Source organism: Barbus barbus (assembly GCF_936440315.1).
Source record: "Barbus barbus genome assembly, chromosome: 3".
Classification (NCBI taxonomy): domain Eukaryota; kingdom Metazoa; phylum Chordata; class Actinopteri; order Cypriniformes; family Cyprinidae; genus Barbus; species Barbus barbus.
In genome coordinates, this window is record NC_136731.1 from 26,265,819 (window position 1) to 26,293,437 (window position 27,619).

At 38.8% G+C, this 27,619-nt stretch overlaps 3 protein-coding genes across 5 annotated transcripts; 1 reads left to right on the forward strand and 2 right to left on the reverse strand.

Moving 5' to 3' along the window:
* Positions 1–906: 906 nt before the first annotated feature.
* LOC306851071 (protein flightless-1 homolog) lies at positions 907–14,315 on the reverse strand. The gene is made up of 30 exons (XM_079387132.1): positions 13,902–14,315; positions 12,815–12,925; positions 12,644–12,715; positions 11,835–11,915; positions 11,545–11,630; positions 10,757–10,918; positions 10,515–10,618; positions 10,240–10,415; positions 9,879–10,036; positions 9,699–9,783; positions 8,376–8,523; positions 8,063–8,196; positions 7,762–7,974; positions 7,447–7,626; positions 7,278–7,360; positions 7,112–7,186; positions 6,933–7,016; positions 6,686–6,857; positions 6,498–6,602; positions 6,224–6,415; positions 5,905–6,093; positions 5,668–5,807; positions 4,181–4,379; positions 3,877–4,031; positions 3,730–3,790; positions 3,478–3,606; positions 3,269–3,375; positions 2,564–2,669; positions 2,417–2,482; positions 907–2,303 (listed from the first exon to the last, which is right to left on the reverse strand). Exons 1-30 carry the CDS (start codon positions 13,962–13,964, stop codon positions 2,169–2,171), a joined length of 3,771 nt encoding a protein of 1,256 aa, XP_079243258.1. The 5' UTR covers positions 13,965–14,315; the 3' UTR covers positions 907–2,168.
* Positions 14,316–14,573: 258 nt separating this feature from the next.
* On the reverse strand, positions 14,574–23,154 carry LOC306859699 (DNA topoisomerase 3-alpha-like). 3 transcript variants are annotated; one of them, XM_079400892.1, is made up of 19 exons: positions 22,839–23,154; positions 22,024–22,083; positions 21,871–21,944; positions 21,712–21,787; positions 21,516–21,624; positions 21,281–21,424; positions 21,024–21,194; positions 20,798–20,901; positions 20,617–20,691; positions 20,034–20,116; positions 19,736–19,943; positions 19,467–19,652; positions 18,442–18,571; positions 18,243–18,356; positions 17,987–18,152; positions 17,714–17,860; positions 17,485–17,607; positions 15,485–16,185; positions 14,574–14,849 (listed from the first exon to the last, which is right to left on the reverse strand). In XM_079400892.1, the coding sequence occupies exons 3-19, from the start codon at positions 21,927–21,929 to the stop codon at positions 14,695–14,697; spliced, it is 2,751 nt and encodes a 916-aa protein (XP_079257018.1). In that variant the 5' UTR covers positions 21,930–21,944; positions 22,024–22,083; positions 22,839–23,154; the 3' UTR covers positions 14,574–14,694. The 3 variants fall into 3 exon arrangements, with proteins under 3 accessions (XP_079257018.1, XP_079257017.1, XP_079257016.1); XM_079400891.1 differs by lacking the exon at positions 22,839–23,154 and adding an exon at positions 22,227–22,617; XM_079400890.1 differs by lacking the exon at positions 22,839–23,154 and adding an exon at positions 22,227–22,500 and having other exon boundaries at positions 17,987–18,356.
* LOC306859715 (guanine nucleotide exchange protein smcr8a) lies at positions 23,135–27,140 on the forward strand. The gene is made up of 2 exons (XM_079400922.1): positions 23,135–25,440; positions 25,600–27,140. Exons 1-2 carry the CDS (start codon positions 23,312–23,314, stop codon positions 26,045–26,047), a joined length of 2,577 nt encoding a protein of 858 aa, XP_079257048.1. The 5' UTR covers positions 23,135–23,311; the 3' UTR covers positions 26,048–27,140.
* Positions 27,141–27,619: the final 479 nt, after the last annotated feature.

Sequence of the window (27,619 nt, forward strand, 5' to 3'; positions counted from 1 at the left end):
AAAGTAAATTTTGCATTTCATTTGGAAATCAAGGTCCCAGAGTCTGGAGGAAGAGTGGAGAGGCAGAGAATCCATGTTGCTTGAAGTCCAGTGTGAAGTTTCCACAGTCTGTGATGATTTGGGCTGCCATGTCATCTGCTGGTGTTGGCCCACTGTGTTTTCTTAAGTCCACAGTCAACGCAGCCATCTACACTTCATGCTTCCCTCTGCTGACAAGCTTTATGGAGATGCTGATTTAATTTTCCAGCAGGACTTGGCACCTGCCCACACTGCCAAAGGTACCAAAAGCTGGTTCAATGACCATGGCGTTACTGTGCTTGATTGGCCAGCAAACTCGCCTGACCTGAACCCCATAGAGAATCTATGGGGTATTGTCAAGAGGAAGATGAGAGACACCAGACCCAACAATGCAGATGACCTGAAGGCCGCTATCAAAGCAACCTGGGCTTCCATTACACCTGAGCAGTGCCACAGACTGATTGTCTCCATGCCGCGCCGCATTGATGCAGTAATTCATTCATGCAAAAGAAGGCCCAACCAAGTCTTGAGTGCATAGAAATGAATATACTTTTCAGAAGTCAAACATTTCTGTTTAAAATATCCTTTTTTTTAATTGATCTTCTGTAATATTCTGATTTTCTGAGGCACTGAATTTTGGGTTTTCATTATCTGTAAGCCATAATCATAAAAATTTCAAGAAATAAAAGCATGAAATATTTCACTCTGTGTAATGAATCTATATATGGGTTTCACTTTCTGAAATGAGTGACAAAAAAAAATACTGACCTTTTTCATATTCTAATTTTTTGAGATGTACCTGCATATACACAGTACACGACACCACTAATAGTTTTCTAACACCATAAATGCATGCATACAACGGCAAATACTCCACAAGAGTAATACAGATGTGCAATGCAACTTTATTCAATACAAAATACATAAATAGAGCATCTGCAGGTGAAATCAGTGACAGAAAATATTTGTACACATAGAAATACATTTATATATGCAGACAAAAAAGCTGAGGTGACAAAAAGAAACAAAATAGGGCAACTCACCTTCAACTGCAAAAACTATTTTACCTCTACCAATCCCTTTTATGACAGCCATAAAAAATTTGATTAGCATAATTAAAATAAGAATATTTATTTCCTTGGCTAAACAAATTTCCCTGTCCAAGTTCAACAAATATTCAAAAAAAAACTATCAAGTAGTCCATACACAGGACCATAACTTTTTTTCTCTCTCTCTCTTTTCTTTTTTAAAAAAGCACAATCTGTTATTAATGAAACTGTCAGCTAAATAGCTCAAACAGCCTCCATATGTGAAGACCAAATCATGGTAACAGCTGTACTACTACCACTGGATTGCCAGTTACAGATTGCGTTTTTAATTAAAAATCACTGGGTTCCACTCAGTTAACTGCTGCATTGGTATAGATGTACGGGGCAGTTTAAGGGCATAAATTGTCATTCGAACATGTAAATAACTGAAAATACATCCCACAAAAACTGTGCAATTCGTTATTCCATCAGCATTGGCATCAGAGTCAACATCCCAAAAGTGAAGCAGTAAAACAGAGCAAGCTAAATGGAAAGAAACATTCAAAGGCAAAAAAAATAATCAGGTGTGAGTGGCACCAAATCAGCATATTGTTTAGGTGATATATGAAACAGACAGGTGTTGTGCTTTCAATAACTGAAAGTTTTGGCAGTGTGAGATATGAATCTACAGAATAAAACATGAAAAGTGTGACCAAGACAAATGATATAAGGAGTCGTCTTTAAAATAACTGCTGCAAAATTTAGAAAATGTAAGGAGGTGTGACAATTCACAACACTTGTGCAGCAAGATGGTTAAAAATATGAAGACTCTCCCTCAACTGATGTGTTCTTCTTAAAACATCCCTTAAGGAATACAGCATTTGATCCCTTGAGGTAACGATTACCCAAGTGCTGTATCATTTAGACTCTTCCTTTGATTTTACATCTATATAGAAATATAAAATTCAATAATATTGCTTCAGTTAGCAAATGTGAGTTTTTTTTTTAAAGAGAGTGGTGAAGTGCATATTAATAATGTATGGTCTGTATTGAGAGGTGTTGTTTTCTGAACCCTAATGCTCAAACTGTATTCAGACAGACTGTGTGAGGTGTGAGGCTGCTTTATGCAGGTGTGGTCTTGAAGGCGCTCCATGCATGGAAACAGCGGGTGAAACAGTGAGGCTCGTTGCCCTTGCGCACCAGGCGCAGTTTTCTGGGGTGTTCTGCATCCTTGGACCTCATGTGCTGAATATAGACCTGATTGAAGGGTGACACGAATGTTAAGCAGGCACAGGAAAGCCCTGAGGGCAAGCGTGTATGTGTGCAAAGTTAAAAACTAAGTGCCGGTGTACAATAAAACTACCACTGACCTGACAAGCCTTCAAGCTCAGTTTAATCTCCACCTGGCTTGTCTGTGTGCCAACCCACATGTAAACCTGCGAAACAAGCAAACAAACAGTTCAGCAATAGAAACCACTGCCAAGAGAATCTGTTTGACTGCAAACATGAAGCTCTACCTCTTTCCCATTGTCCAAAAGCATGATGTCGTCATCGGCCAGGTCATCTTGACAGAAGTCTGAGCACTTCTCTGATACAGCAAAGTAACCCTTCTCATTGGAGCACCTGAGACAAAAGGACAAATCTATTAATACCTCAGAAATAGGACGACTGTAATAGATATGACAAAATATAAAAACCAGTAAAATTACACTACTGTCTTAAAGCTTGAGTTTGGTAAGAATTTTATGCTAAGTTTCTTATGCTCACAATGGCTACATTTGATCAAAAATAAAGTAAAAGCCATAATGTTGCTAAAAATCATTACAATTAAAAAAAAAAAAAAAAAAAAAATTATATATGAATTTCTATTTTAAAAGTGTAATTTAGTCCAGTAATGTCAAAGCTGAAATGTCAGCATCATTACTCTAGTGTCACATTAATATGCCGATTTGCTGCTTAAGAAACATTTCTAATTATAATCAATGCTGAAATCAGATGTGCGGCTTAATATTTGTAGAAACCATGATACCTTTTATATTCTTTGATGAAAAGTTCAAAAGAACAGCATTTATTTGACAGATCTTTTGTAACATTATAAATGTCTTTGCAGTCACTTTTGATCAAATTCAATGCATCCTTGCTGAATAAAAAGGCATTCATTTCTGACTCCAAACTTCTGAACAGTAGTGCATTTAAATAAATTAAACAAATGAAATACTCACCTAAACAGTCTAGCGTATTTCATGTACTCTGCATCTTCATCGTATGGCTTCTGTGAGCCGATGCCAACCCAGAAGAAATTTTCTGGCTCTTCTCCTTCATTTATCACCTGGAGAAAAAGGGAAAAAGTAAATTGTACAATTTGTAAAATAAAGAAAAAAAGGTTGAGATGTAATGTGAATGTTTTGATTTTCATAAACACGGTATGAACCTGCTTGCTGTAGGTGTCATCAAACATGGTGTTCATGATGTCCTCTGCCAGTTTAGCTTCATCTGGGTCTGCTGCTCGGCCCACCCACGTGTAAACTATTCCCTGGTTGTCTGTACTTTCAAATGGCACCTACACAAATAATGTTTGAGTTATTAATTGTTTATAAACCACTGCAAATTATCTTTATTCCTTTATGATTATTTGATGATTTATAATACATTAACAATTTGTATAAAGTACATTAATGTTTACCTTCAGTATGAAGCAGAATTCAGAATTGAGGTTACTGGAATCTGTGGCTATTTGAATAGTCCTAAAAACACAACAGAAACGCCACATATGTAAATTATTTTATTTTAGACATAGCAGATGAAAATATGCTAGCTGGACGCAAGTTACCTGGTGCATAGCGCACTTCCATTTGTTCTGATGTGGTATAAGCTTGGCTGCACACCGTCCACTTTTAGCTTCCTCTTGCCTTTGTGGATGATGAACTTCCTCTTGAAATGTGACAAAAACTTAAGATTCTCCTGCTGCTGGGTCATCCTCACAACCTGAAATATACACAAGATGATTACGTCTTCTTAAAATAAAAGTCATAACATTTATGATACGTATGAGGATTACATAGTCAAGGCAACAGGATGAACACAATTAAGTCACATTTCATAACATGTACATTAATCATGCAAACATGTGGTACCTCCAGTTTGCCTGGGAACAAGCTCTCAAACTTCTTCTGCAGGCTGAAGGTGAAGGTCAGCCAGCCCATGTTGGAGGCCTCACGGCCCTGCCAAAAGTAAACCACACACTGGAAGTCTTCTTCAGGCTGTTTGTCCTCATCTGCCTCCTTCTCTTTGTCTTTCTCCTGATCATCCTCATACTCCACTGGCACCCAGTACCTAAAACACACACAAATATCCCATTATGTTAATGAAACATGAACGTTTTAAGTATTTAAACAGTGGTCTCAAACTCCAAAATCCCTCAAAATTCCTGGAGGGCCACAGCTCTGCAGAGTTTAGCTCCAACCAGCTTCTAATCACACCTGCTTGGAAGTTTCTAGTAATCTTGAAGACCTTGATTATCAGCATCATGTGTGTTTGATAAGGATTGGAGCTAAACTGTGCAGAGCTGTGGCCCTCCAGGAATTGCGTTTGAGACCAATGATCTAAGGCCCCTCCACACGGAAACGTGTTTAGCTGTATTTTGTATCGTATTGGTGTTTTGGGAACATGAATCTGCTATTTTTTTTTAAACCAGGTCCCATAGTGGATAAATCTGAAAATGACACCTTTGCGTTTTCGTATGTACAGCCAATCCGTATATTTTGTGAATCATCCCACAATGTCGCCCCTAGTTAGACACCGCTATGTCACGTAACAGCAACAACAACAACAACAACAACAACAAACACTGACCAACTGTCTTTTTATTAACGAACATTAACACATATTAATAAATGTATTGTTCCATGTTCGTTTGTATACAGGTTTAAGCCCATAGTCCAAGTTTTCGTCGCCGTTTTTAGTGTATCTCTGTGACAGAATTACAGCACCACATACTGGTCTGGCATGCATTCTACATTGTTTTGAGTCGGTTTCGTGTACGCAGATATTTCTTCAAACGAGGGAAAAAGACTATTGACTCGCACGCTACGACACACATTACTACAGAAGAATAAACATCATCAGCATGCGCTAGTGGTAAACAAAAAGAGCATGATAAATCACTTCAGCAGTTGTAACGTGTGTGCTGAGCTTGAGGTAAGCAGGTTTGTTTTAGCGCCATGTCGTGTTGATTTCATGTCACATTTTAATTGGCTGGTCAGTAAACGTGGATCGCACCAGCATTCATCATAGTGTGTATCATAGCATCTTTGGTCGCAAGACCGTGACACGGCCGTCTTTGAACCTTTCACTGTACGACACAAGACCACCAATTAGGAGCCACGATCACAGAAATCACCACGATTGTTTTATGATGCCCTTCTTTCGTCTGGGACAGCCGAAAATCATGCAGTGTGTTTAGGGCTTAACATGCATAAATTGATGCCAGCACACTGAGGAGGAGATTTAATGGAAGGGGTATGCTATGTCTTTTTTTAGCATTTCATCTACAATCATTATTCTGTCCATCTCAGAATTGATGGATTTTTGCAGCTAATTTTAGTGAAACCCCCTGACCAACCTGCAGAGAAATACGTAGCAATCCTGAGTATGAAAGTGACCAAACTCCTCCTCTGGTAAACGGGCAAACTTCTTCCCCTCCAGAACGAATCCCTCCATGCCATCCAAATCCTCGTTCCACTCCTCCATCATCTGTTCTGCCTGTCAGAGTTACAACAAACCCAAAAAGACAATGAATTTAACTGTAGCAGAAAATGAAAGGCTGGGCTGTTTAATAAGCTGTTAATTCAGGTCTCACCTCTGTGAGAGGCATTGCTGGCTGTCTAGGAAGGAACAGAGCTGTTAGGTCGGCTTTCATCTGATCCTTCTGCTCTGCATCCTTCTTCACCTTTCCACTCAAGCCCTCACTTTGCTTTACACTCTCTGCGTTCCTGGTATAATCCACCTTCAACACGTCATCCCAATTCTTGAATTTGGATTTGAAGACCTTTTGAGAGTAACATGGTAATATAACAGGAATTAGAACACTCTTTAAAAATGCGGTTTTGTTTCAAAGAATGACTGCAAACAAAAAAGGTCAAAGAGTTTTTTTGATTCTTTTATTTTGTAAATTTTACCTGGCACTCAGTGCCCTCCAGATTACGGATGACCACAGCATGTTTTGGCCGATGGAGCATACTGCACACCTCTTGGCCCAGCTTCAATGCAGCTGCCCTCACAAGTCGTGGGGACTTACGGCCAATCCAAATGAAGACATCGGACCAGCAATCTAAGATGTAGACACCTTTAGTGTCTAAAAGGCCTTGTACCTAAAACAAGATATTCCACCAATTAAGTGCTTTCAGGGCCAATTTAAAAAGACAAATCAAAGCAGTCTAAACTCTGCATTACCAGTCTTTGCTCTGGAACCACATCTAGCTTGAGCTTGTCCTTGTGCTCCACAGAGAGTTTGTAGTTGATCTGGGGAAGTTCAAGGTATCCCAAGCCCAAACCAACCTAACAGACCAAAAAAAGTACAATTATTTTAAAATAGTGGTTTTGGAAAGGAATATACAACAAATAATAGACCATTCCCTGACCTTATAAAGCTTGGGTCGAACAGGAGTGAAGTCATCTGGGACATGTTTCTTGATTTCCTCAGGCTGTCCCCCAAGAATTTCCCAGAATTCTGGAGGTTCGTGATTCTGCATCAGAGTTGTAATCTCTGCTTTGCTTTTTCGTTCATTTTTGTTGATCTTCTCAGCAAATAACCTATAAATAACATGGGCACTATTACAAATCTGAACCACAAGAGGGGGAGAAACTGCTTATTTGTTTGCATCTTACCTTGCTTTTGTAGTCCCACCAAGTGTTGCATTGCCTCCTCTCCAAACAAATATTTCAAGACCAGTTTCCAACAAAAAGACAAACCTTGAAATCAGAGAGAGAGAGAAAAAAAAAAAGATCATCAAGCTAAATCACTCCCATCAAAATACATAATACAGCAAACAGCACATTAAGCTCACCGGGGGTCGAGTGAGGATGCTTTCAGAGGCACAGATTCTAATCTGATGTTCTTTTTCCCATAAATCCTGTACAACCTGCCCAAAACACAAAACAAACAGGATTAGAGCGAGTCAGATCAGGGATGTACTGGATAGGTTGTCCCGGGAGCTGTTTTTGGTGGGGCACCTGGTTGGGTATTGAGTGTCCTCTACTGTGTAAAATCCGCTGGAAGTTCCACCCTCAATATAAGAAATCTCATTGTTGAACACCTAAAATGACACAGTACAGAACAAATATATGCTGAGAATGCAGAAATACATAATTTTGTGTAGAGAAGTGTGCTTGTTTTACTCACTGCAGTGAATTCTTCACTCTCGTCTCCCATTTCCTCTCTGATAGTCCTGCATTCAGCACCCAAATAATTACGGAGATTGACAGCATGGATGGCAGAGCCGGCTTTCTTATCAAGGGTAGCTACCTGCCCAATCCAGTAATATATCTCCCAGTTCAGGGCTCCATTGTCATCTAAGAACGTCTGTAAAAGTGCATTACAAAGCATTCATTGAAAGAAGGGTTGTAGATTGGATGCAGATCTCATAAAAAAAAAAAAAAACAATGTAAATTACAGTACATTTAAAATAATAATAAGAAAGAAAAATACAGGCCTGACCTTGAGAATAATGTAACAGTCTGCCTCATAGAACTTCCCATGGAAGGCCTCGTCCACCTGGATGGGTATAAAGTTTTCAATCTGCCAAACCACAACACCAGGGATCTGGCCCACATCCTCCATGAAGAACTCAGAGTAATCCAGCTGCGGTTTCTCCAGGTTCTTGTCCCATCGTTTGGTTTTCAGATCAGAGTATTTCAAGTCTCCATTCTCCTAAAAGATTGTAAGACACATGAAGACCAGGAATGTTTGGACATGCACCATTATAAAGGTTCCCCAATGAGCTCTTCTGTTCCCTTACCTCAATGGATTTGTTCTTCTCCTGAGCCACATCTGACATTCCCTTCAGCACCTGCTTAGCCTGATCATCCTGGGCTGAGTCCTTGCGTCTCCTTAGCCTCATTTTTCTGGCCATATGGTCTCTTGGGCTATTTCCTGCATAACACACAATGATTATGTTGCAATTTGGGTTGCATTACAGAGATATATTTTATGTTTTGTTACTTCAAATTCAGCAAATTGATCCGATAAGCGTTAGGTAGGTGCTCACCACCACCACAACAACAACAACAACAACAACTCTTAGAGGGCAGAAAAAAAAAGAAACATTGTACCTCCACCAGCTGCTGCCACAGTGGCTGGAGATGCACCAGCCAATCGCAGTTGGTTCTGCAATGAGAAGTCTATGTTGTACCACTCAGCTGTCCTGTCCACTGGTTTAGGGGGCATTACTAGATTTGGATTCTCACGGACATCCAAAACCTAAAAAAAAAAAAATCAGCATCACAATAACTTCAATCAGCATTTATTAACAGTTTTAACATAGGCATGAATGTTTGTTGCTTTACTCTTATAAAAAGGTGCAAAAAATCATTTATGCCCGCCAAGGCTTAATTTATTTAATCACAAAAACATTAAAAACAGTAATATTGTGAAATATTACTTTAATTTAAAAGTACGGTTTTCTATGTTCTTTGAAATCATTCTAATACGCTGATTTGGTGCTCAAGAAACATTTCTTCTTATTATCAATGTTGAAAACTTATTTAATTATTTCTATTTAATATTTTTGTGGAAACTGTGATCATTTAGGATTCTTTAGCCCTATTTGCACGGGATTAGTATTATCTGGGGACCATGTGTGATTTTGAAATTACTCCCCCCACATCTGAATTTCGTGTGGTGCATTCGCACGGGATAAGCGAAGCCTGTGATTTTACTTGAAATTACTGACTTATCTCCCGGATGTCAAGGCTTTAAAGTCCCGTTCTATGGTCCAATTAGATGGATTTAAAAAAAAAGAAAGAACTAATATACTAATATAGTTTTGTGCCCCGTGTCATTTACATTTCACCAGGTTAAAATAATATCTCAAGCTTTATGCTTGATTTATTTGTAACGCATTAAACCTTTTCAGCTTTCTCTTTCTGAAAATTGTATGGTGTAGTGATATGACAGCACCCAAAATACTATCAAACACTCCAATGCAGCTCCATTCTTTGTGAAAGATGGATAAAAAGGCGCACAGGAAACAAAAACCTTGAAAAATTATATACGACCCACCAAATGCTGGCCAAAACACAGAGATGCCGATTCGCACGGGACTAATATTATCAAAGGACCTCGGTGTTCGGCGAAATATGGTAGGTCATTTGCAGGAGAATTTTTACTTTACAAATTACAGAGTTGGCCGAGTCGCACAGGATTAAGATCATAGACAACCTCCACAATTATTACAAATGACTGGAGGTCACCAGGTAATACTAATCCCGTGCGAATAGGGCTTTTGATGAACAGAGTTCAAAAGAACTGTATAAAAAGGAATAATAAAATTATAAAACGAAAATAAATAAATAATCGAACTGGCTCCAAATGGTAGGTAATAATACGAAGAAGAAAATTATATATTTTTTTCTTTTACAATAAAGAGTTCTTACTTCCAGGTCAGTGAGGAAATGAATGGCCTCTGGTAATGTCACAAGCCGGTTCTTGTTCAAAACAAGCTTTTTCAATTTTCCACACCTGCGCAAATCAAAAAGCCACATAATATTATCAATATGATATACACTGGTTTTATAAATTATGTCTAACTACCAATAAACTGTGTCAGTTCTCACCTGCAAAGCCCCTCTGGAACAAGCTCCAAATTATTATTTGCAGCCATGAACTCAACCAGGTTAGACAATTTTCCCACACCAGATGGAAGCCCATCAAAATCAATTTTGTTTGAGTTCACATACAACTTCTTCAGCTTAGACATCTTGCAAATGGCAGACTGCATATCACATCAAACGGGGGAAAAAAAGAGACAGGATTAGCAACAAGTCATCAAATATATCAATGTAAGCTGAATGACCATACTATTAATGTGATGAAGCGTTATCTCCTGCACATGCACAAAAGCACTTTCAAGGCCAAACAACATCTGATAAGTGCTACGTTCCTCTGTTTTGCTTTATACGGCAATGAGGGACTTACGGGCAGGGATGTGAGCTGATTCCTAGAAAGGTTGAGTGTCTCGAGTTTGGTCCACTGATCTATGCACAGTGACAGTTCAGATATCTGATTGCTGCTCAGATTTAGCCGTTTGAGATTAGCCAGTGAATACAAGCATTCTGGTACCCGAGTCAGATCATTACAGGACAGGTCCACATCTATACAGAAACACACAAGATTCTTTATACGTGGAGCAACAGGAATTACTGATACAGATGATTGTTTTACAGAGCACAGTAACACCCCTGGATCTCTACCTGCTAGGTTGGTGAGGCCCTCCAGACTTGTGGGCATATTACTTTGAGTACGCTGAGTGTTCCTTAAATTAAGGGTTTGAAGGGCTACCATAGCAGGTAACTGCCTGTAACAACAAAGGCGCACAAGCGAAGAGTTTATCAGAGGCAATGCTGATAACACAATGAGGTCATCTGAAATGAATGTAGCCTTTCTCCTATATGTACATAGATGGAAATAAAACAAATCATAAAAACTGTCTTACCTCAGCTGTGCATGCATAAGCGGATTATTATTGAGTATGAGGGTTTGCAAATGGACCAAGCGTCTCATCTGAGGAGGCAGACTGTCTAAATTATTGTTGCTTAGGTCCAGGTACAGCAGATCAGTGAGGTTAATGAACAGCTGATTTGGTATGTTATCAATGCTGAGAGAAAAAGCAAACATCAGAGATGAGTATCAGATTACATTTGTGTTCACAGAAATCCACAGTTGAAATCATTATCAAGACAACCCCCCCCCCCACCCACACCCCACACATTTTGTCAAGTCAAGCTCTAATTTTTTTAATCAGGTAGAAATTGTGAGTAAAATATTTTCAAAAATAACTATCATTGATTCTGATCCAGTAAATCACAAACACTTAAGAAATGTCATGGGGCCTTCAAATACAGTTGTGGACAATGTTAGGGCTTTGGAGGTAAAAAGGTTGAGAACCACTGATATAGATGGATGCTCCATTGGTTCTTTGGGTTTTCAGCATCTTGTGCCATGTGCATAGCATTTCGAAGATGGTGTGTGAAGTTAAAAATAGTTAAACTTTTAAAAACATGTCTCAAGATCCCTGCATTATTTTCCTTTCCTTCAGTAGCACTCAGGCTAGCTATTACTGGGCACAAAAATGCATCCTTTGAGTAGGCCCCCCAAATCATCCACCTAAACTATCATGCAAAATACCTTGATATATATATATATATATATATGTGTGTGTTTCCATGAATGATCATTATTCCTCACTTCCAAAAACTTGGAAACAAAACAGACAGACCATACCTATTGTGACTGAGATTTAAGACCAACATGTTTCTGGAGTTCTCTAAATCCCGAGGGATTTCTGTTAGTTGGTTGTAGCTCAGATCCTGAACAGAAGAGGGAAGAACACATCTAAACGCACATATCTTTTACCATAATACAGCACATAATCCATGATAAATTCACATAGTTTCACTAATCAAGACAGACTTGTTTACATAAAATTAAATAATGCCTGTAATTTTGCACTTAACTGAGATATATACTTCATCCACCCAACAGAGAAATAAACAAAGTAATTATCTACATACCAGCACAGAAAGATCATCCAGCTGAAAAAGATCATCAGGAACACCAGAGTTCTTCAGGTTATTTGCTCTGGCCACAACCGCCTACAGCAAAACAACAAGGGCAGATTAATGCTGGTCTGAGCATTGAAAATAACAGTAAAATTGTTGAAAATAATACTATATTAATTCAAAATACAGTTCAAAAATTGGGGTCAGTAAGATTTTGTACCAATTTTGAAAGACATCTTATGCTCACCAAGGCTACATTTATTTGACCAGAAATTATTTAAATTTCACATTAGATGAAACATTTGATAAAATAAAAGATGTTTAATTTGTCATTCATTCCTGTGATTGCAAAATTGAATTGCTCCATTATTCCTGTCTTTAGAGTCATATGGTCCTTCAGAAATCATTCCAATATGTTGGTTTAGTGCTCAAGAACATTTTATTATTATCAGTAGTAACACTTAACCATGATATACTTTTCATGATACTTTAATGAATAGAAAGTCCAAAATAACAGCTTTTATTTGAAATATAATACTTTTAAACATTAAACAAATCATTCAGAGAAATATTTTGCAATTATAAATGCCCTTACTGGCACTTTTAATGCATCCTTGCTGAATAAAATTATTAACTTCTTTCAAAAAACAACAACAAAAACTTCTGACCCCAAACGTTTGAACTGTATTTTATCTCACACACATACACATATATACACATATATATACATACATATACACATACATATATATACACACACACACATATGTGCAAAAGTAGGCAGAGGAACATGTGATCGATTACGAAATATTTCACATTACCCTCAAGTTGGGAAGACTTGACAACTCTCCATGCAGCGTCGTCAGGCTGTTGTGACTCACGGACAAATGTTCCTGATTTCGCACAAGAGAGCAAAATAGACCCAAGAATGAGCATTGACAGTCTAATTGAAAAATATAAGACTGTGACTCAGCTTTGCAATTGACAATCACCAGTTTCTGTAGGGAGGCCAGTTCCTCTGGAAGATAGCAGAGCCCCGTTCTGTTGAGCTTCAGCCATCTCAAGCTGATCATAGACTTGACATGCTCAGGAAAATAACCCCCCTGCGTTCAACAGAAGAGAAACAAGCATTACAGTCTCAAATCTGACCATCATGGGTCATTGGAGTTTCTGTGTCAGTGATTTGGCAGTTTTTGATGGATCTGTTACACCAGGGATCCTCGAATCTGGCCTATTCCTGCAGAGTTTAGCTCTAACCCTAATCAAACACACCATGCTAATCAGAGTCTTCAAGATCATTAGAAAATCACAGGTAGGTGAGTTTGATCAGGGTTGGAGCTAAACTCTGCAGATTGGACCTCCAGGGTAAGATTTGAGGAACCCTGTGCTACACTGATGTCATTTTCCAAACAGTCCTCCTTGCTTCAGTCTGAAGCCTAAATTCAGTCTAAAACAAGCTAATGATGGTGCAATTATGTAATTTCAAAAACTCCAAGAGATTATGGGGTGTGTTTGCTATAGCAACAACATGAGACTGAGCTAGAAAACTTGCATGCTGTTCACAGTCATCTCAAGACGAGCAGATCTCACTGAAGTGGCATTATATAAGACAGAGACTCAGAACTGACACACTTGAGAGCTTGTCTAATACTGCTCAAGGAACTCATGTATTCTGTATTTAACATACTTAAAAAAATCTTGTTTTTCATATACACACTGATACCATATGTTGGACTCTCTAGTCTAAAAGAAGCTTCAACGTGTTTTGAAAGCCCATTTCAGCAGCGCAGTTCATTTATCGAGGCCAGACGCATTACAAAGCGCCAACCAACACATCTGACTCGCTAACAAACTTCTAGTTATTTTCTTTGTTGTCTCACAGTTTGACTGACCGCGACATATTTTGACAAGTCGCGAGCTAACGCCCAGTGTTCTTCAAAGCTAGCTGAGTTAGCACTGCTAGCTCACCATCTCAACCTGTTTTGACACGCTAACTAACCCACATCACTTTCCCCGCTTGAGCGAATGATTTATTTACAATACCCAGTACATATAGACTTACCAAAGCAGAACTCTTACCTTAAAGTCATTCCCACTTAGGTCTACTCCCCTGATAAAGGGGAGAACTCCGGTCGCGGCCATGTCTAATTCAGGAAATGGCAGCAGTCGCAGACTATTTCTGTTTGGCAGCGGCTGCTCCTAGTGGAGCAAACACACTCCCCTGCTCACATAGTACAGCCCACTAACTGCTCAGCGTTACCAGCCACTCACAAAAAAAGTTATTTCTGTTTCGGTAAAATAGGAACTGTCAGTTAAACCCGCCCGTGCTAAGCTACACCCTGCTGCAGTTGACTCAGAACGGATTCATTAATTAATCATTTGCAGTGCCACAAACACATTGACAGGGCCTGGGACAAAAATATGATGGGTTGGCTGCCTGCCTCTCCTGGCATAATGGACCCCCCTCGTGCCAGGGGTCATCATAACATTCCCAGTTGTGCAACATATTGTGCAATACATATTGTTCATTAGTTTTACTCACTGTAAAGTACTTACTGTAATGATACAATAATGTAAAAAGTGACCAATTATGGTATTTAGAATGCATTCTTAACTTTTTCTGATAAACCTTTTAGTTCAACATTTTACATGTAGTATACAGTAAATGTCAGACTGTGTAACACTACTGTAGGTCAGGCAATATGTGAACAATTTACTCATCATGAGAATAAATGATGACAGTCATGTTTTACTTAAAATAACTTTATTTTACACAATACAATTTGTTATACACATAAAAATAATTAAACATAAGATTAATTTCATTTACACATTTTTTATTTTACAACAACTGCAGGAACCATTTTTTTTTTCATCTGCCCTGTGGACAGGTGACCCGTGTGTGACCCGGCTCGTGACATATTCCACAGGTTCTCGCCCTTTTGGCAGTGGGAGGTTTGTCTGAGGAAGTGCTGGCCTTTTTGTTCCCAGGAGGTCTGGCACTATTTCCTCCTGAGAAAACTGTGGCTGAAAAGTAACAGAAAATGGAAATTATTAGCAAAAAATTAAATATTGAATAAATTGTTGGCAACTGAAATATTTACATTTCTTTGAAACCATATAAAACAATGCATAACTGTTGTTTTCTTCCTACACAAAATGTAGCACAATCACAGCCATTTGGAACATACTTAATGTTTAATATGTGGTCTAGACCTTGCAGCACAAACTGACAAACAGAAAACAAGCGACTGACAAACTGTCTCACAAAAATGTTGCACTTGATTTAAATTTATTTTAAAATGTAATTTATTCTTGTGATGGCAAACTGAATTATCAGCATAATTCAGTGTCACATGCTCCTTCAGAAATCATTCTAATATGCTAATTTGATGCTCAAGATCAATTTTCTTAAAAACACCATATATTTGAAACAGAAATCTTTTGTAACATTATGAATGTCTTTACTGTCAACCCTTTGGATCAATAAAATCCATGAATAATGATAAAATGGATGAATAAAAGTATTAATTTATTTATTTTAAAATAATCTCCAAACATTGAATTTGAGCTGTGTATGAATGATCCTATTCAACATATTCTGATCATATTTTGCCCATGTATATAACATTTTCAGTGCAAAACATCGACAGGCATTATACCTGGAGCCACATTTTCATTCGCCCACTGGAAGAACCCACACTGCTGATCACGTGGTTTCCCGCAGGTGTGGAACATTCGCCCCTTGTTTGGCCCATCTTTCATGACGGTCCTGGTCACTGCAGGCTCATTACAGTTACACATAGTCTCACCATCATCACCTCCAGATCCTCTGTTGTTTTGCCTCTGCTGAGGTACGTTCCCAAAGCCAATTGAGGGCCTGGGAGGTTGTGAATTCTGACTCATGGGTCCCCTACCCCCTCCGGGCGCTGCCTGCTCAGCCGGCTGATCAGCCCACAGGAAGAACTTACAGTCTCCTGTGTTACACTTGTAAAACTGACGGCCTTGATTGGGACCCTCTTTGCGAACAGTGAGAAGAATGGCATCCTGACCACAGTTACACACAATGGCACCGCCCTGGGCTGAAGCTGGTGGTTGTGCTGCCCGTGGAGGTGGCAGGCTGGCATTGGCTCTGGGTGCTGGAGGTGTAACCCTGGATGGAGGTACTGAGTTGCTTCTAGGTACATGATGCTGATTTGATCCAGAGCCGTTATGTGCCCGATAGCCAGAATCTGCTTCTACTCCTCGGATATATTTCAAGTTTAAGACCTCTCTGAGAGTCTCATCACATCCTCCAATGCATCCGACAAATTCAAGGGGAATCATAGGTGGCAAACTTCCCCTCTTGAATTTAAGCTTCAGCCTGTCAAGGATTTTATGAATAAAACCAAAACATTATTTAAAATGACCATATTTCCTTTGTTAATTCACTTATGGTCCAAGATTTTTTAGTGTCAGTTTGTTAACATTAGTTAATACAGTAGAAATCATGAACTAACAAATGTGACCTTGGACCACAAAACCAGTCATAAGGGTCAAATTTTTGAAATTTAGATTTATATATCATCTAAAAGCTGAATAAGTAAGCCGAATATTTGGCCGAAATACAACTATTTGAATATCTTGAATCTGAGGGTGCAAAAAAATTTAAATATTAAGAAAATCATTTAAAGTTGTCCAAATGAAGTTCTTGGCAATACATATTACTAATCAAAAATGAAGTTTTGATATTTACGGTAGGAAATTAACAAAATATCTTCATGGAACATGATCCTTACTTAATATCCTAATGATTTTTGGCATAAGAAAAAAATCAATAATTTTGACCCATACAATGTATTTTTGGCTATTGCTACAAATATACCCCAGCGACTTAAGACTGGTTTTGTGCTCCAGGGTCACAAATGAACAATATTTATTAATCTAGGCTAATGTTAATTTACAAATATATTGATGTATGTTGATAATTCATGTCCGTTCATAGTAACAAAAAAATTATTTAACAATTTAAGTTAATTTACACAATACAGATATAAATAAATAAATACTAAATGCCATAAAAGTATTATTCAATGTTTTTTTTCATATTAGCTACTGCATAAACTAATGCTAACATGTAAAAATGTTACCAAAAAAATTATACTGTTCAAAGTTTGGAGTCAGCATGATTTCTTTTGTTTTGAAAGAAGTCTCTCATGCACATCAAGGCTGTTTTTTTTATTGAAAATACAGTAAAAACAGTAATATTGTGAAATAATATTACTATTTAAAAGAACTGGTTTCTATTTTAATATATAATTAATTTATGTGATGACAAAGCAGATTTCAAATCAGCAAGACTTTCAGAAATTATTTTAATATACTGATTTGATGCTCAAGAAACATTTCTTATTATTAATTTTGAAAACAGTTTTTACTAGATACGATTTTTGTGGAAACAGTAAAACATCAGGATTCTCTGATAAATAAAAAGTTCAAAAGAACAGCATTTATTTAAAAAAAAAGATTACCAGATGTTTTTTGTAACATTGTGAATGTTTTTACTGTCACTTTTGATCAATTTAATGAATAAACCTTACTGGGTCCAAACTTTTGAACAGTACTGTAAATGCTTCACAATATTAAAATGACTACAAAGTAACGTGAGAAGCACAATCCTTACATATGCACTGGATGTGGACGGCAAGTTGGACAGATGTTCTCGTCTCTGCTGGCCTCCAGAACTGTGTCTGGAAACCACACGGCTGCTTTACAGGCTGGATATCCCATACATGAAAGAAACATTCTGCACAGAGTGACAAAAAAAGGTTGATCAGAAGAGGAGGCACAAAAAATGAATAGACTACAATCCATTTCCATTTCAGTTATATTAACACATGGTGTTGTCTCACTTTGTGCTGTCTTTCTTCTTCTTCAGTACCATGTCACGGTTACACTGGGGACACTTTCGCACTGGTAATGGTATCTCCATTTCTCCTTGCTCCTGTTCAGTAATCTCCTGAGCAGGGCCCAGATAATTTGACAAAGCCTCATCCAATCTGCAGAAAATATGAAAAGTTTCAAATTTGAATGTTAAATGTAATTGGCAACTGCACAGCGTACAGTTGGAACAAAAGTAGAGCTGTAGATCTCGTTGACCTTTGCAGTGCTACATTCAGACTCACTTCTTTGCCTTCCTCACGGACTCGATAAAAACAGCCTTGTATTTGGCCACATGATAACTGAGGACAGAAGCTTTGTCCTTTCGGCCCTCTGACACAAGTTTAAGGTCAGCCTCCAGCTCCGCTCTCAGGTCCGGTTTAGACATCTCATACCCCATTGAGTTATACCCTGAAACAATGTTACACTCAATTTCACACAAATCAGATATTAAACCATTCTTTAAAGACTTCAATACTAGCGATATGATGATCTTGCTACCTTCAACGAGACCCATGCCAAGTTCTCCAGGAAGGAACCTCTGGTCAGCCGTCAGCCCCACATACATGCGACTCTTTATGGTCTCAATGTGCTCAGCATGTGTTGCATCGGTACCTGCAGCAACAACTCAAATTGAGTGTCACATAACTCATGTTGTAAAATACTCAAGGTACAAAACTGGACTGACTGATTTCAGTACCAATGCCATGTTTCTCCATAAGCGATATCAAATCGGCCTCTGTCAGAAGCTGTGGTGGACTGGTCTGTCCTTCCACCATCTCAATCGCTGTGGGCTGGAATGTGGTGTTAGCCATATATAATGGAATAACCTGTGGAAAAAATACTTAAAGGGTTAGTTCACCCAAAAATTAAAATTCTCTCTTTACGTTCTTGGGTACTCTCCAAAATGGCAGAATATTGTAACTCGGAGAGAAGAATTGCTGAATAAATGATGTTATTATTGTTTTCTTTGTGCACAAAAAGTATTCTCGTAGCTTCGTAGAATTACAGTTGAACCACTGATGACATTATTTTCTCGATGTCCTTGCTACGTTTCTGGACCTGGGAACATTTCAGTTGCGTTGCTGTCTATGCAGGGTCAGAGAGATCTCAGATTTGATCAAAAATATCTTAATTTGTGTTCCAAAGATGAGCAAAGGTCTTACGGGTTTGGAACGACATGAGGGCGAGTAATTAATGACAGAATTTTCATTTTTGGGAGAACTAACCCTTTAAAGGGGTCATATGATGCATTATTTTGTGTATTTGGTGTAACCGAACATGCTGACATACTTTAATGTTCAAAAAACACATTATTTTTCAAATACTGTACATTATTGTAGTTCCTCGATGCAGCTTGTAACACTCCAAAGAGAAAGGAAAACTTGAAATTGCATCATATGACCCCTTTAAAGTGAAATCAAAGAACAAACTGATGTGACATAATTTGAAACAAAATGAGGCAAAAAAGAGTTTGTTTCAATAGTTTAAAACAGCTTTCCAAAGTGCATCAGTCAATTGTGGTCAGATGAATTCACCAGAGCTGCTTCATAGTAGAAATTGAAGTTGTAATTCTAAGAAACATTGCTGACACTTTTTACATGTTGAATGAAGTAAAGCTGCTTGCTTTACAATATAAGTGCAATATAAATATGATCAGATGGGTTATAACTAAGCAACAATATGCTTAGTTATAAAATGTGTTATGTTTTGAGCAGTATTCACCTTATTGTACCACTTGTCGTAAGGGTACACTTCCAGATAATTGCGAGCAATGATCGTCAATCCACTCGCTGAGAATCTCTCTTCAGCTATTTCAATTTCAACCGTCACCTCTTGTCCCTGAGCATCTTTGGAGCAACAAGCCAGGAAGTGACGTACAATGAACTCATATAGCCGCTTTTCATTTCCCTTTAAAAAAATAAAAATATTTAAACACTGTCGTTGTGCAAGTTGGTACCAGTTACGATGGTCCAAACAGGGAGGTTGCTTACCTGTAAACTGTTGGTGTATTTGGTGGGGTGAATGGGGGGATGGGCCTGATCAGATTTGTTTCCATTTCGAGGTGTGGGCCCACCGCTTTCCAAAATGCGCTGAGCAAAATTTCCCCATTCGTTGTCTTGTGTCTGTTGCTCAACCAGCATGGTTAGGTTCAGGTTCTGTGGAAACATGTTGGTCTCAGTACGAGGATAACTGATGAAGCTGGAAGGAAACAGACAGGCTGATCTGTGAAGGGACACAACAGACATGCTGCAGACCACAGACATGTGGATGAAATAACCTTTAACATACCCCTGAGTGTACAGCTTTTCTGCGATTTTCATGGTTTCTTTGGCACTTATCCTCAGTTTTCTTGAAGCCAGTTTTTCAAGTTCCTGGAGAAAGAAATTGAAACGTATTAACAAATATATTACATTATTTCTCACCGATTCAGTTGTTGATCACACTAAACTCATTCAGCAGCACTAGTACTAATTTTGGGGTCTTAATGGGTATAAGTCCCTCATAAATTTACAAGCTATTCTAACTTTAGCAGCTACTGACCCTTGTGTACACAAAACTGTCACATTTGTCCATATTCATCAGTTTGCGTGTAGTAGTATAACAAACTATATGACCAAAAGTACACTACCGTTCAAAAGTTTGGGGTCAGTAAGAATAAATTATGTATACTTTATTAATATAGTAATATTTAACAATAATCCTGTTTTTACTGTATTTTTGGCCAAATAAATGCATCCTGTACAAGCATAAGAGATTTCCTTCAAAAACATTCAAAAGATCTTACTAAACTCAAATTTTTGAATGGTAGTATATGTGTGTGATGTGTTACATTTTATAATGTATAAAATCTGTCAAGCTCTAAATTACTTACCACAGTGTCGAGGGGTAAAGGTCGCCATTTGCTTTTTGGTTTACTTGTTACAGATATCACTTTTGCCATCGGATCCTAAAAAAAGATGAAAACCAAACACGGAAAACTTATGATGACATAACAACGACAAAACTCATATGTTTTTAAAAAAGTTTTTAACAAGGTAAGTAGAAGCACACACCTCCATGCACATCTGATACAGTACAAGGCATGCCGTGTGATTGAAAAGACGATGTCTTTTCCAGCTGAATTCAACTGATTCCTCTTCATTAGGCTCATGGACAACTATCGAACAGAAATTTCACACAAAGAACATAAAGCACATGTGACGACACTGCAAAGCACATCTTGTATTTGGTTCAAAAATATTAAATTTGAAAGCATGTAAATTCAAATAAACAGAGTACCTTTGATTTTAAAGAAAGTTTCAGGGACGAAGGCTTGAATGGCTTTAAACCGCTCTACTACAAAGCCAAGGGTCGGGAACTGACAACTGCCGTAACTGATGAGCTGATCAGAGAGAGATTCTGGGAATATCTTCTGCAAGCGCAATGTCTGGAACCTGGTGAATGATGCCCCTGAAGGAACACAATGTACATACGCTAAACATTGCCTAAAATGCAGTAGTTTGTGTTTATGTTCTCTTTTATTTTGAACTGCCTACCGATGCGGAGGTCCAGCTCCTGTCTCACATCCACCGCATCACTGACGTTGATATCTGGCTCAATAAGGGTCTCACAGGCTCTCCTTATGGAGTTGGGGGTGATCTCAGAGAACCGTGCACGGAAGACCTGAACATTTGGCTTCACTTAATTAAAAGATATCCCATGTTAGAAGGGTGTTAGAAATATACAGCACAAGTAGAGTGAACAACTAGCACCATGATGCACTAAACTTACCTGCTTTGCAAACATCAATGATCTCAAAGCCGATATTTTCTCCTTCGCGGTCACAATCAGTCCAAATGACCAGAGCTTGACACTGTCTCACCTCTCTCTCCAAAGTCCTCTGGATAATGTAAAAATATATATTAAAATATGCAATACAAGCTCATATTCTAAAAACAAATCTAAGTGAATGAATGAAAATTAATACTTTGATGGGTATAAAGTTCTCAGGGCAGTACTTTTCCACTTCAGCATCAAACAACAGGACTGGATTACAACTATGCCTGTGAAACAGACCACATGACAAAGTTTAACTGAATATTTCAACTGTATTATCAAAGAGATATGAAGAAATATAACTTTTTACCATTTCTGAAAGGGAGCTTTGAATTCAAGACTCAAGAGATGTCCTGACACAGATGTCATGCTTACACTGACATTCTGTAAACAAATACACACTATGAACAAATAAAGACTGTATATACCACTTACAGGTAGTAATGAATAAAAAATCACTTACTTGGCCAAACAGGTGGTATTCGTACTCATATATTTTGTTGTAAACAGAGTAGCCTTCTCTCTGTCAAGAAAAAAAAAAAAAGATTCATTACCAGTGATGCTCATTATTACATACAAATAAAAACAACATTTTATAGACATAACATTAACAACTCATTTAATAACTATAAGGTCTGGCATTATGGATCAAAGTCACAAACTCACTCTTCTCGATCTCCCATTAGACATGATCTCTGCTATGCCCTTAGCTGCATCGTTTTTCTCAGCTACACAAAGCACTTTCTTAATCTGTGTGCGCCTTATCATGCTTACAGATATTTGTCTATAAAATCGGCTGTCAATTGTCACTCTTAGTGATCTAAACAAAACGTTCATAACTGTGATCTAGCAGCGCATGATCACACATTACACCAAAATAACCGCGCTTGATGAATAACATAAAACCCTGACAACCTATAAGTTAACTGAGGTAAAACATAACAGCGTAAACGAGTAAAAAAACTCTCTGTGAAAGTTTTTAATTAAGTGTGAACACAGCAGACGAACCAACTCTCTGTAACAACTTCCAATTCCGGCGCCTGACGAGAATTGTCGTAAAAATACCGTAAAGCAATGTGATAGAATATGAATAGAACGCTGTGTTGTGCATTCTCTCAACGAGATGTAATTAACTAAAACCAAATAATAATAATAAGTTACAACTGTGAATTTGCATATATGTGTAATAACGAGTCTTGTCATACATTGCGAATAATATAATTTCTCCCCTTGAACAACTAGACAACGCATCATAACAAATGCAACAGACCTACCTACCTAGGTAGCATGTTAAGAGCTTTCCGTCTAGCTTTGTCTAGCTAGTAGGCTCTTTAGGTTTTGAAACACAGCTACTTCCTCATCAGGATAGTCACATGGAAAGGCTACGATCGTTTAAATATGGCTGCTGTAAGAGGATGTCAGCTGGAGTACATTGTACCAGCGGTGTCTTCGTGTAGATGCCGGATTATAAATAGGTTTATGTAAGCGGCGACGATTGGTAGATGTATGAGATTTATGGCAGGAGACGTCAAAGGTCTGTCAGGCTGGAGAGCATCGTCTTCAAGCTCATCTATATCAGATCGTGATCTGGCTCAGTGGACTAAACCAGTCGTGCTGCAAAGACACAGAGTCCTCAGTGCACAGCCTATTTATGATTTGTGTTGTTAAAATGTGAAATATGTTATTTTCATCGATTTAGATACTGAGCACGGAAGGCTATTTCTGCTGATGTCTCTATATACTCAGAGAACATGATTGGCTCACCAGATGTGGTGGCTTTTACCAAAGAAGATGACTTTGGGGACCCTTTCACAGATCCATGCTCACTTCCAGAGGAGTTTTCTGTGCCTTTGTTTGCTCATGCTGCCAATGCAAATCCCTGGACGAAGACATCCTATGCGAAATTCTCAAAGGATTTCATACTCGTCTCTGAATTTTCAGAACAGGTCGGTCCACAGCCTTTACTCACCATTCCCAATGATCCCAAAGTGTGTGGGACATTTGACCTTAACTACTTCTCCCTTCGCATCATGTCTGTGGACTACCAGGCGTCCTTTGTTGGACATCCTCCTGGCAGTAACTACCCAAAGCTTAATTTTGTTGAGGACTCAAAAGTTGTCCTGGGTGATTCCAAGGAAGGGGCGTTCGCTTACGTCCATCATCTCACGCTGTATGACTTGGAGGCTCGTGGATTTGTGCGCCCCTTTTGCATGGCCTACATTACCGCAGACGAAAGGAAGATCATGCATCAGTTTCAAGAAATGTCATCAGAGTTTTCCAAGGCTTCCGAGTTTTTAAAATCAGGCAACAGGAAAGCTTTTGCAAATGAGCTGGAAAAGAAACTGAAAGACCTGGAGTACACCAGATCGGTGCTGCACAAAGAAACTGAGCTTCAGAAAATGAACAATGGCTGTTATTCCACACAAGCTATTGAGAAGGCGAATGAATTGGCCAGTGTGGAGAAGTCCATCTATGAACACAAAGATCTGCTGAGGCAAGTAACCTCTTATCCTTCCAGGAAAAAGAAAGATGTAGATTTTGTACAACACGAGACGGAGAAACCGGCTGACACAAGTGTAATAGACGATACACTAAATAGTAATCATTCTGATGTTGCAGATAAGACTATGGAAACCGAAAGTGAGAGTAGAAAGTCCTCTTACACACCTCAGCTCATAAAGGCCAAATCTGCAAAATGCTTTGATAAACGCTTGAAAACGATGGAAGAGCTCTGCGATGCCAGCTTTTTCCACCAAACTCTAGAGCAACTAAACATAATTGAGAAGTCATTCCGAGGAGATGTATGCCTTATTTACACTAGCCAGATCGACAGGGCTCTTCTGAGCAAACAGAGAGTTACTAGTTTCCTCTTCGAAGCTGAACGCGACTGGGAGTACGGAGGAACCTCAAAGAACTTCAGTATTTCTTCCAACAATCCAACTGTCCCCATTCTGAACTTATCTGGCGAGCCGCTGAGTCTCGACTCGTACACCACCTGCATAGATGTAGATCACATTAAGCCAGGTGTGGAGTCTATGGAAGGGCCTCCCGAGTCCAGTACATCTGACATTACGCAGGAGACCCCAGAGGCTGCCGACACGGAGACCAAAGGGAGTTTTAGTAGCGATAAGAGCATTGAGGCTTTTGGAGGTGTTAGTCCTTCCAGTTTACAGGCAAATTACTTTGATGGTCTTGAACGAAAGCGCAAGGTATCCATTGCATCACCATCTGAAATCGCATCCAGCTCTGTTGCTGTCCCACAAAAGACATCTGACGGGAATATAGTCCCGATGGATGCAGGCTGCTGTATTGGACAGGACGGTTTCATTTTTGAGGAACCTTTACCTGAGCTTGCTCAGGAGTGCTGTGGTGACACAGTGGTGAACCAAGAACCTATATCTCTTCTTCAGGGAGACCCTGCCTTACAGGTGGACTACATTTTGGAAGAGTCGGGCCTCGCAGAAAGCCCAAACATGGGACTGACTTTTTCTGATCTAAACACTGAGGAGGTGGCAAAAATTAATATCGAAGATGTCTCCGATAGTACGAGCTTCATGAGCGCCTCCACCAGTTCTGACCGAGCGATATCTCCGTTCACCTACGGCAGTGCGTTGACGCGAAAGCAGAAGAAGAAAGCTGGTCACAGCGCTCTTCGATTCATCAGGCAATATCCGTTTGCTCCGCAAGCCATTTTCTGCCTTCTGAGTGGCCGAACGCTCGTTATTTTAGGGGTGGACGAGGGCACGGTGAGGAAGCTAGTCAATGCTTTGTTCATTTTCGTTCCCGATCTCGGCAAGTACGGTGAAACCGTCCAACCGTGGCTTTCATCGCCATTTCAGCTTACCGACCTGCAGAGATGGAAACTTATTGGATTGCAGAGGTATGTTGTTGACCTGTAGTCAATAACTCAGTATCATAGTTTCAAAAGCGGCAAGTTGTTTTTCTTGCAATGCTTTAAATCAGTGACCAAAAGTGCAGTGTTTCATTATTTTTGGTATTTCCTCTTTTTTTTTTTTTTTTCCTCTCTCTCTTCTTCCAGAGCTGTCTCCCCGGCTGGATCCAGCATTCTCCACTCTTTGAATCGATACAGCCGTTACATAAGCATTTTGGACTGTGACAACAAGACCCTCCGGTGTCCGCCATACAAAGGAACACTAGTAAGCCATTTGGCAGACCACAGGACTCAGATCAAACATGGCAGTACCTACTTCCTCCATGTTCAGGGTATGTTGACTCAGCTTACAGCCAAGGCCTTCCTTTATACATTCTGCCATCACATTCACCTTCCCATGGACATCAATGACCAGGGCTCAGTAACGTTGCGCAGGACTAATTTCTTGTTGCAGCTCGGCTACACTGTGGAAGAGAGTAAAATCGTCCAGTACCTGAGTGAGCTCATCAAGCAGCATTACATTCAGGGGACCTCGAAGGGGGGCAACCAGTCTTTTTGTTTTAATTACACCACCAGCTATTTGTACAAAATCTGAATGTGTCCACTATCTGTTCCACATTAACCCTGATAAAATCAGGAGACCAAATGTATTGAATGTAATGCCCTTTTTTTTGTTCATGGCATTTCAGAAAGCAGTGGGTTGAACGTTTGAGGTTACAAAATGTGGTCTTGACTATTTGTTTAGTGTAGAGGTTGCGTACTTAAATCTATTGGCAAACTGTCTTCAGTAAATGGAGAAAATGGTTCCTCTTGCGGTCTGAAGACCTGACAAAAAGCTATGAAATAAAATGAAGATTCAGCAAAAGTTCACCGTCGTTCAAGCACAAGTAGTTGTTTTGAAAGAAGCCATATGAAATGGCTTATTTAAATGTGTAGTCACATGCTTGTTTTCATTGACAGCTATACGGGAACAGCAGCAGAGTCTCTAACCACCATTTAATTAATCTGGTCCTGGTATTCCATTTAATAATTAATGCTTTTTTTGTCTTCACAAGCAAAGCAACTGTTGCTGCATGAAAATCACAAGCATAATTTAATGGAACTAACTTGCGTGGCAACAGAACAGTATTTTATAATACACATTCTCCTCGATATGCAGCCTTTGAGATGCATTAGCATTATATGCACTTCAATTAGCAGATAACTTGATGTTAATTCATGGATTGGTCAGTAATAAGCTTTTTATACTTGCTTTCTGAGCTTAAATAATTAATACACTAAACTGATTAATAATATAGGGAAAACATGCAAATTTGCATTTATCCTTTTCTCTGCCCTTTCCAGTGGACATAAAATCTTAGGAGAAAACTGCATATTTTTTTATGATACAAAAACGAACAAAGGTTAAAGGCATTGTTAAACAAAAATGGAGCCAACTGCCCTTCGTGTTTTAACGCAATTGTGTGATAAGGTGAACGAATGTACTGCATGTAAGTTGACACATTGTGAAGAACTGTTACACAACTTTTCTGCATGTTTGAAGAACACAATGTAATGACTGCAAAATATGGTGGCAATTTATAAACGCTTCCATTGTATCTCATGTGTTGTGCTATTCAGCCTTTCTAGATATATTTAAAATGGATATAAATTGTTGTCTGTTGTGTGCAAGCAGCGTCAGCATGAGTATCTGTGTGGATGAAGTGGTACTTCATTCTAATGGCTGTTGCAGTTATGTAAAATGAATGATAATGGTGGTTGTTGCCAAAATTCATTGTCTGTAATTGTTATTCCCACTACTGCATGATAGCAGTTGTAGTCCAAAATTACAGATCTTGACTGCCACTGCGGTTTCATCGCAAGTGTGTCTTAATATCAAGTTGTTTTGGCTACCCAGTAATTATTGGCCTTTGTAACGATTTCTCAACATTTAATTGCAGTCTGTTGAATGTAAATTGAGAATAAGCCATACCATTATACGCACATTTACTTCTAAGGTTATTTCTTTTTGCGGTTTCTGAACAAATCTTGTTTGCTTAACTGTCTAACTCATGCATTTTTGTTGCTACTTCACACAAATCTATTTTAAGTCAGTATTGTGAGCTTGTCCAGGGTAAGGTGAGGTATATTCGTCATGCTAAAATATTTATGGATGTTAAGTCGAGTA

What these genes read in the sequence shown, in the direction of transcription:
- LOC306851071 (XM_079387132.1), bottom strand. Translation starts at nt 13,964, where the DNA reads ATGGCCGCGACCGGAGTTCTCCCCTTTATCAGGGGAGTAGACCTAAGT. An exon ending in GGTGGGACTACAAAAGCAAG is followed by an intron (nt 6,858 to 6,932) that starts GTAAGATGCAAA and finishes TGTTATTTATAG; the next exon opens with GTTATTTGCTGAGAAGATCA. An exon ending in ATGACACCTACAGCAAGCAG is followed by an intron (nt 3,376 to 3,477) that starts GTTCATACCGTG and finishes CTTTTTCTCCAG; the next exon opens with GTGATAAATGAAGGAGAAGA.
- LOC306859699 (XM_079400890.1), bottom strand. Translation starts at nt 22,397, where the DNA reads ATGAACGTTTTGTTTAGATCACTAAGAGTGACAATTGACAGCCGATTT. An exon ending in AAAGCTCCCTTTCAGAAATG is followed by an intron (nt 21,788 to 21,870) that starts GTAAAAAGTTAT and finishes TCTGTTTCACAG; the next exon opens with GCATAGTTGTAATCCAGTCC. An exon ending in AAGAAGAAAGACAGCACAAA is followed by an intron (nt 17,608 to 17,713) that starts GTGAGACAACAC and finishes CACTCTGTGCAG; the next exon opens with AATGTTTCTTTCATGTATGG.
- LOC306859715 (XM_079400922.1), top strand. Translation starts at nt 23,312, where the DNA reads ATGATTGGCTCACCAGATGTGGTGGCTTTTACCAAAGAAGATGACTTT. An exon ending in AAACTTATTGGATTGCAGAG is followed by an intron (nt 25,441 to 25,599) that starts GTATGTTGTTGA and finishes CTCTTCTTCCAG; the next exon opens with AGCTGTCTCCCCGGCTGGAT.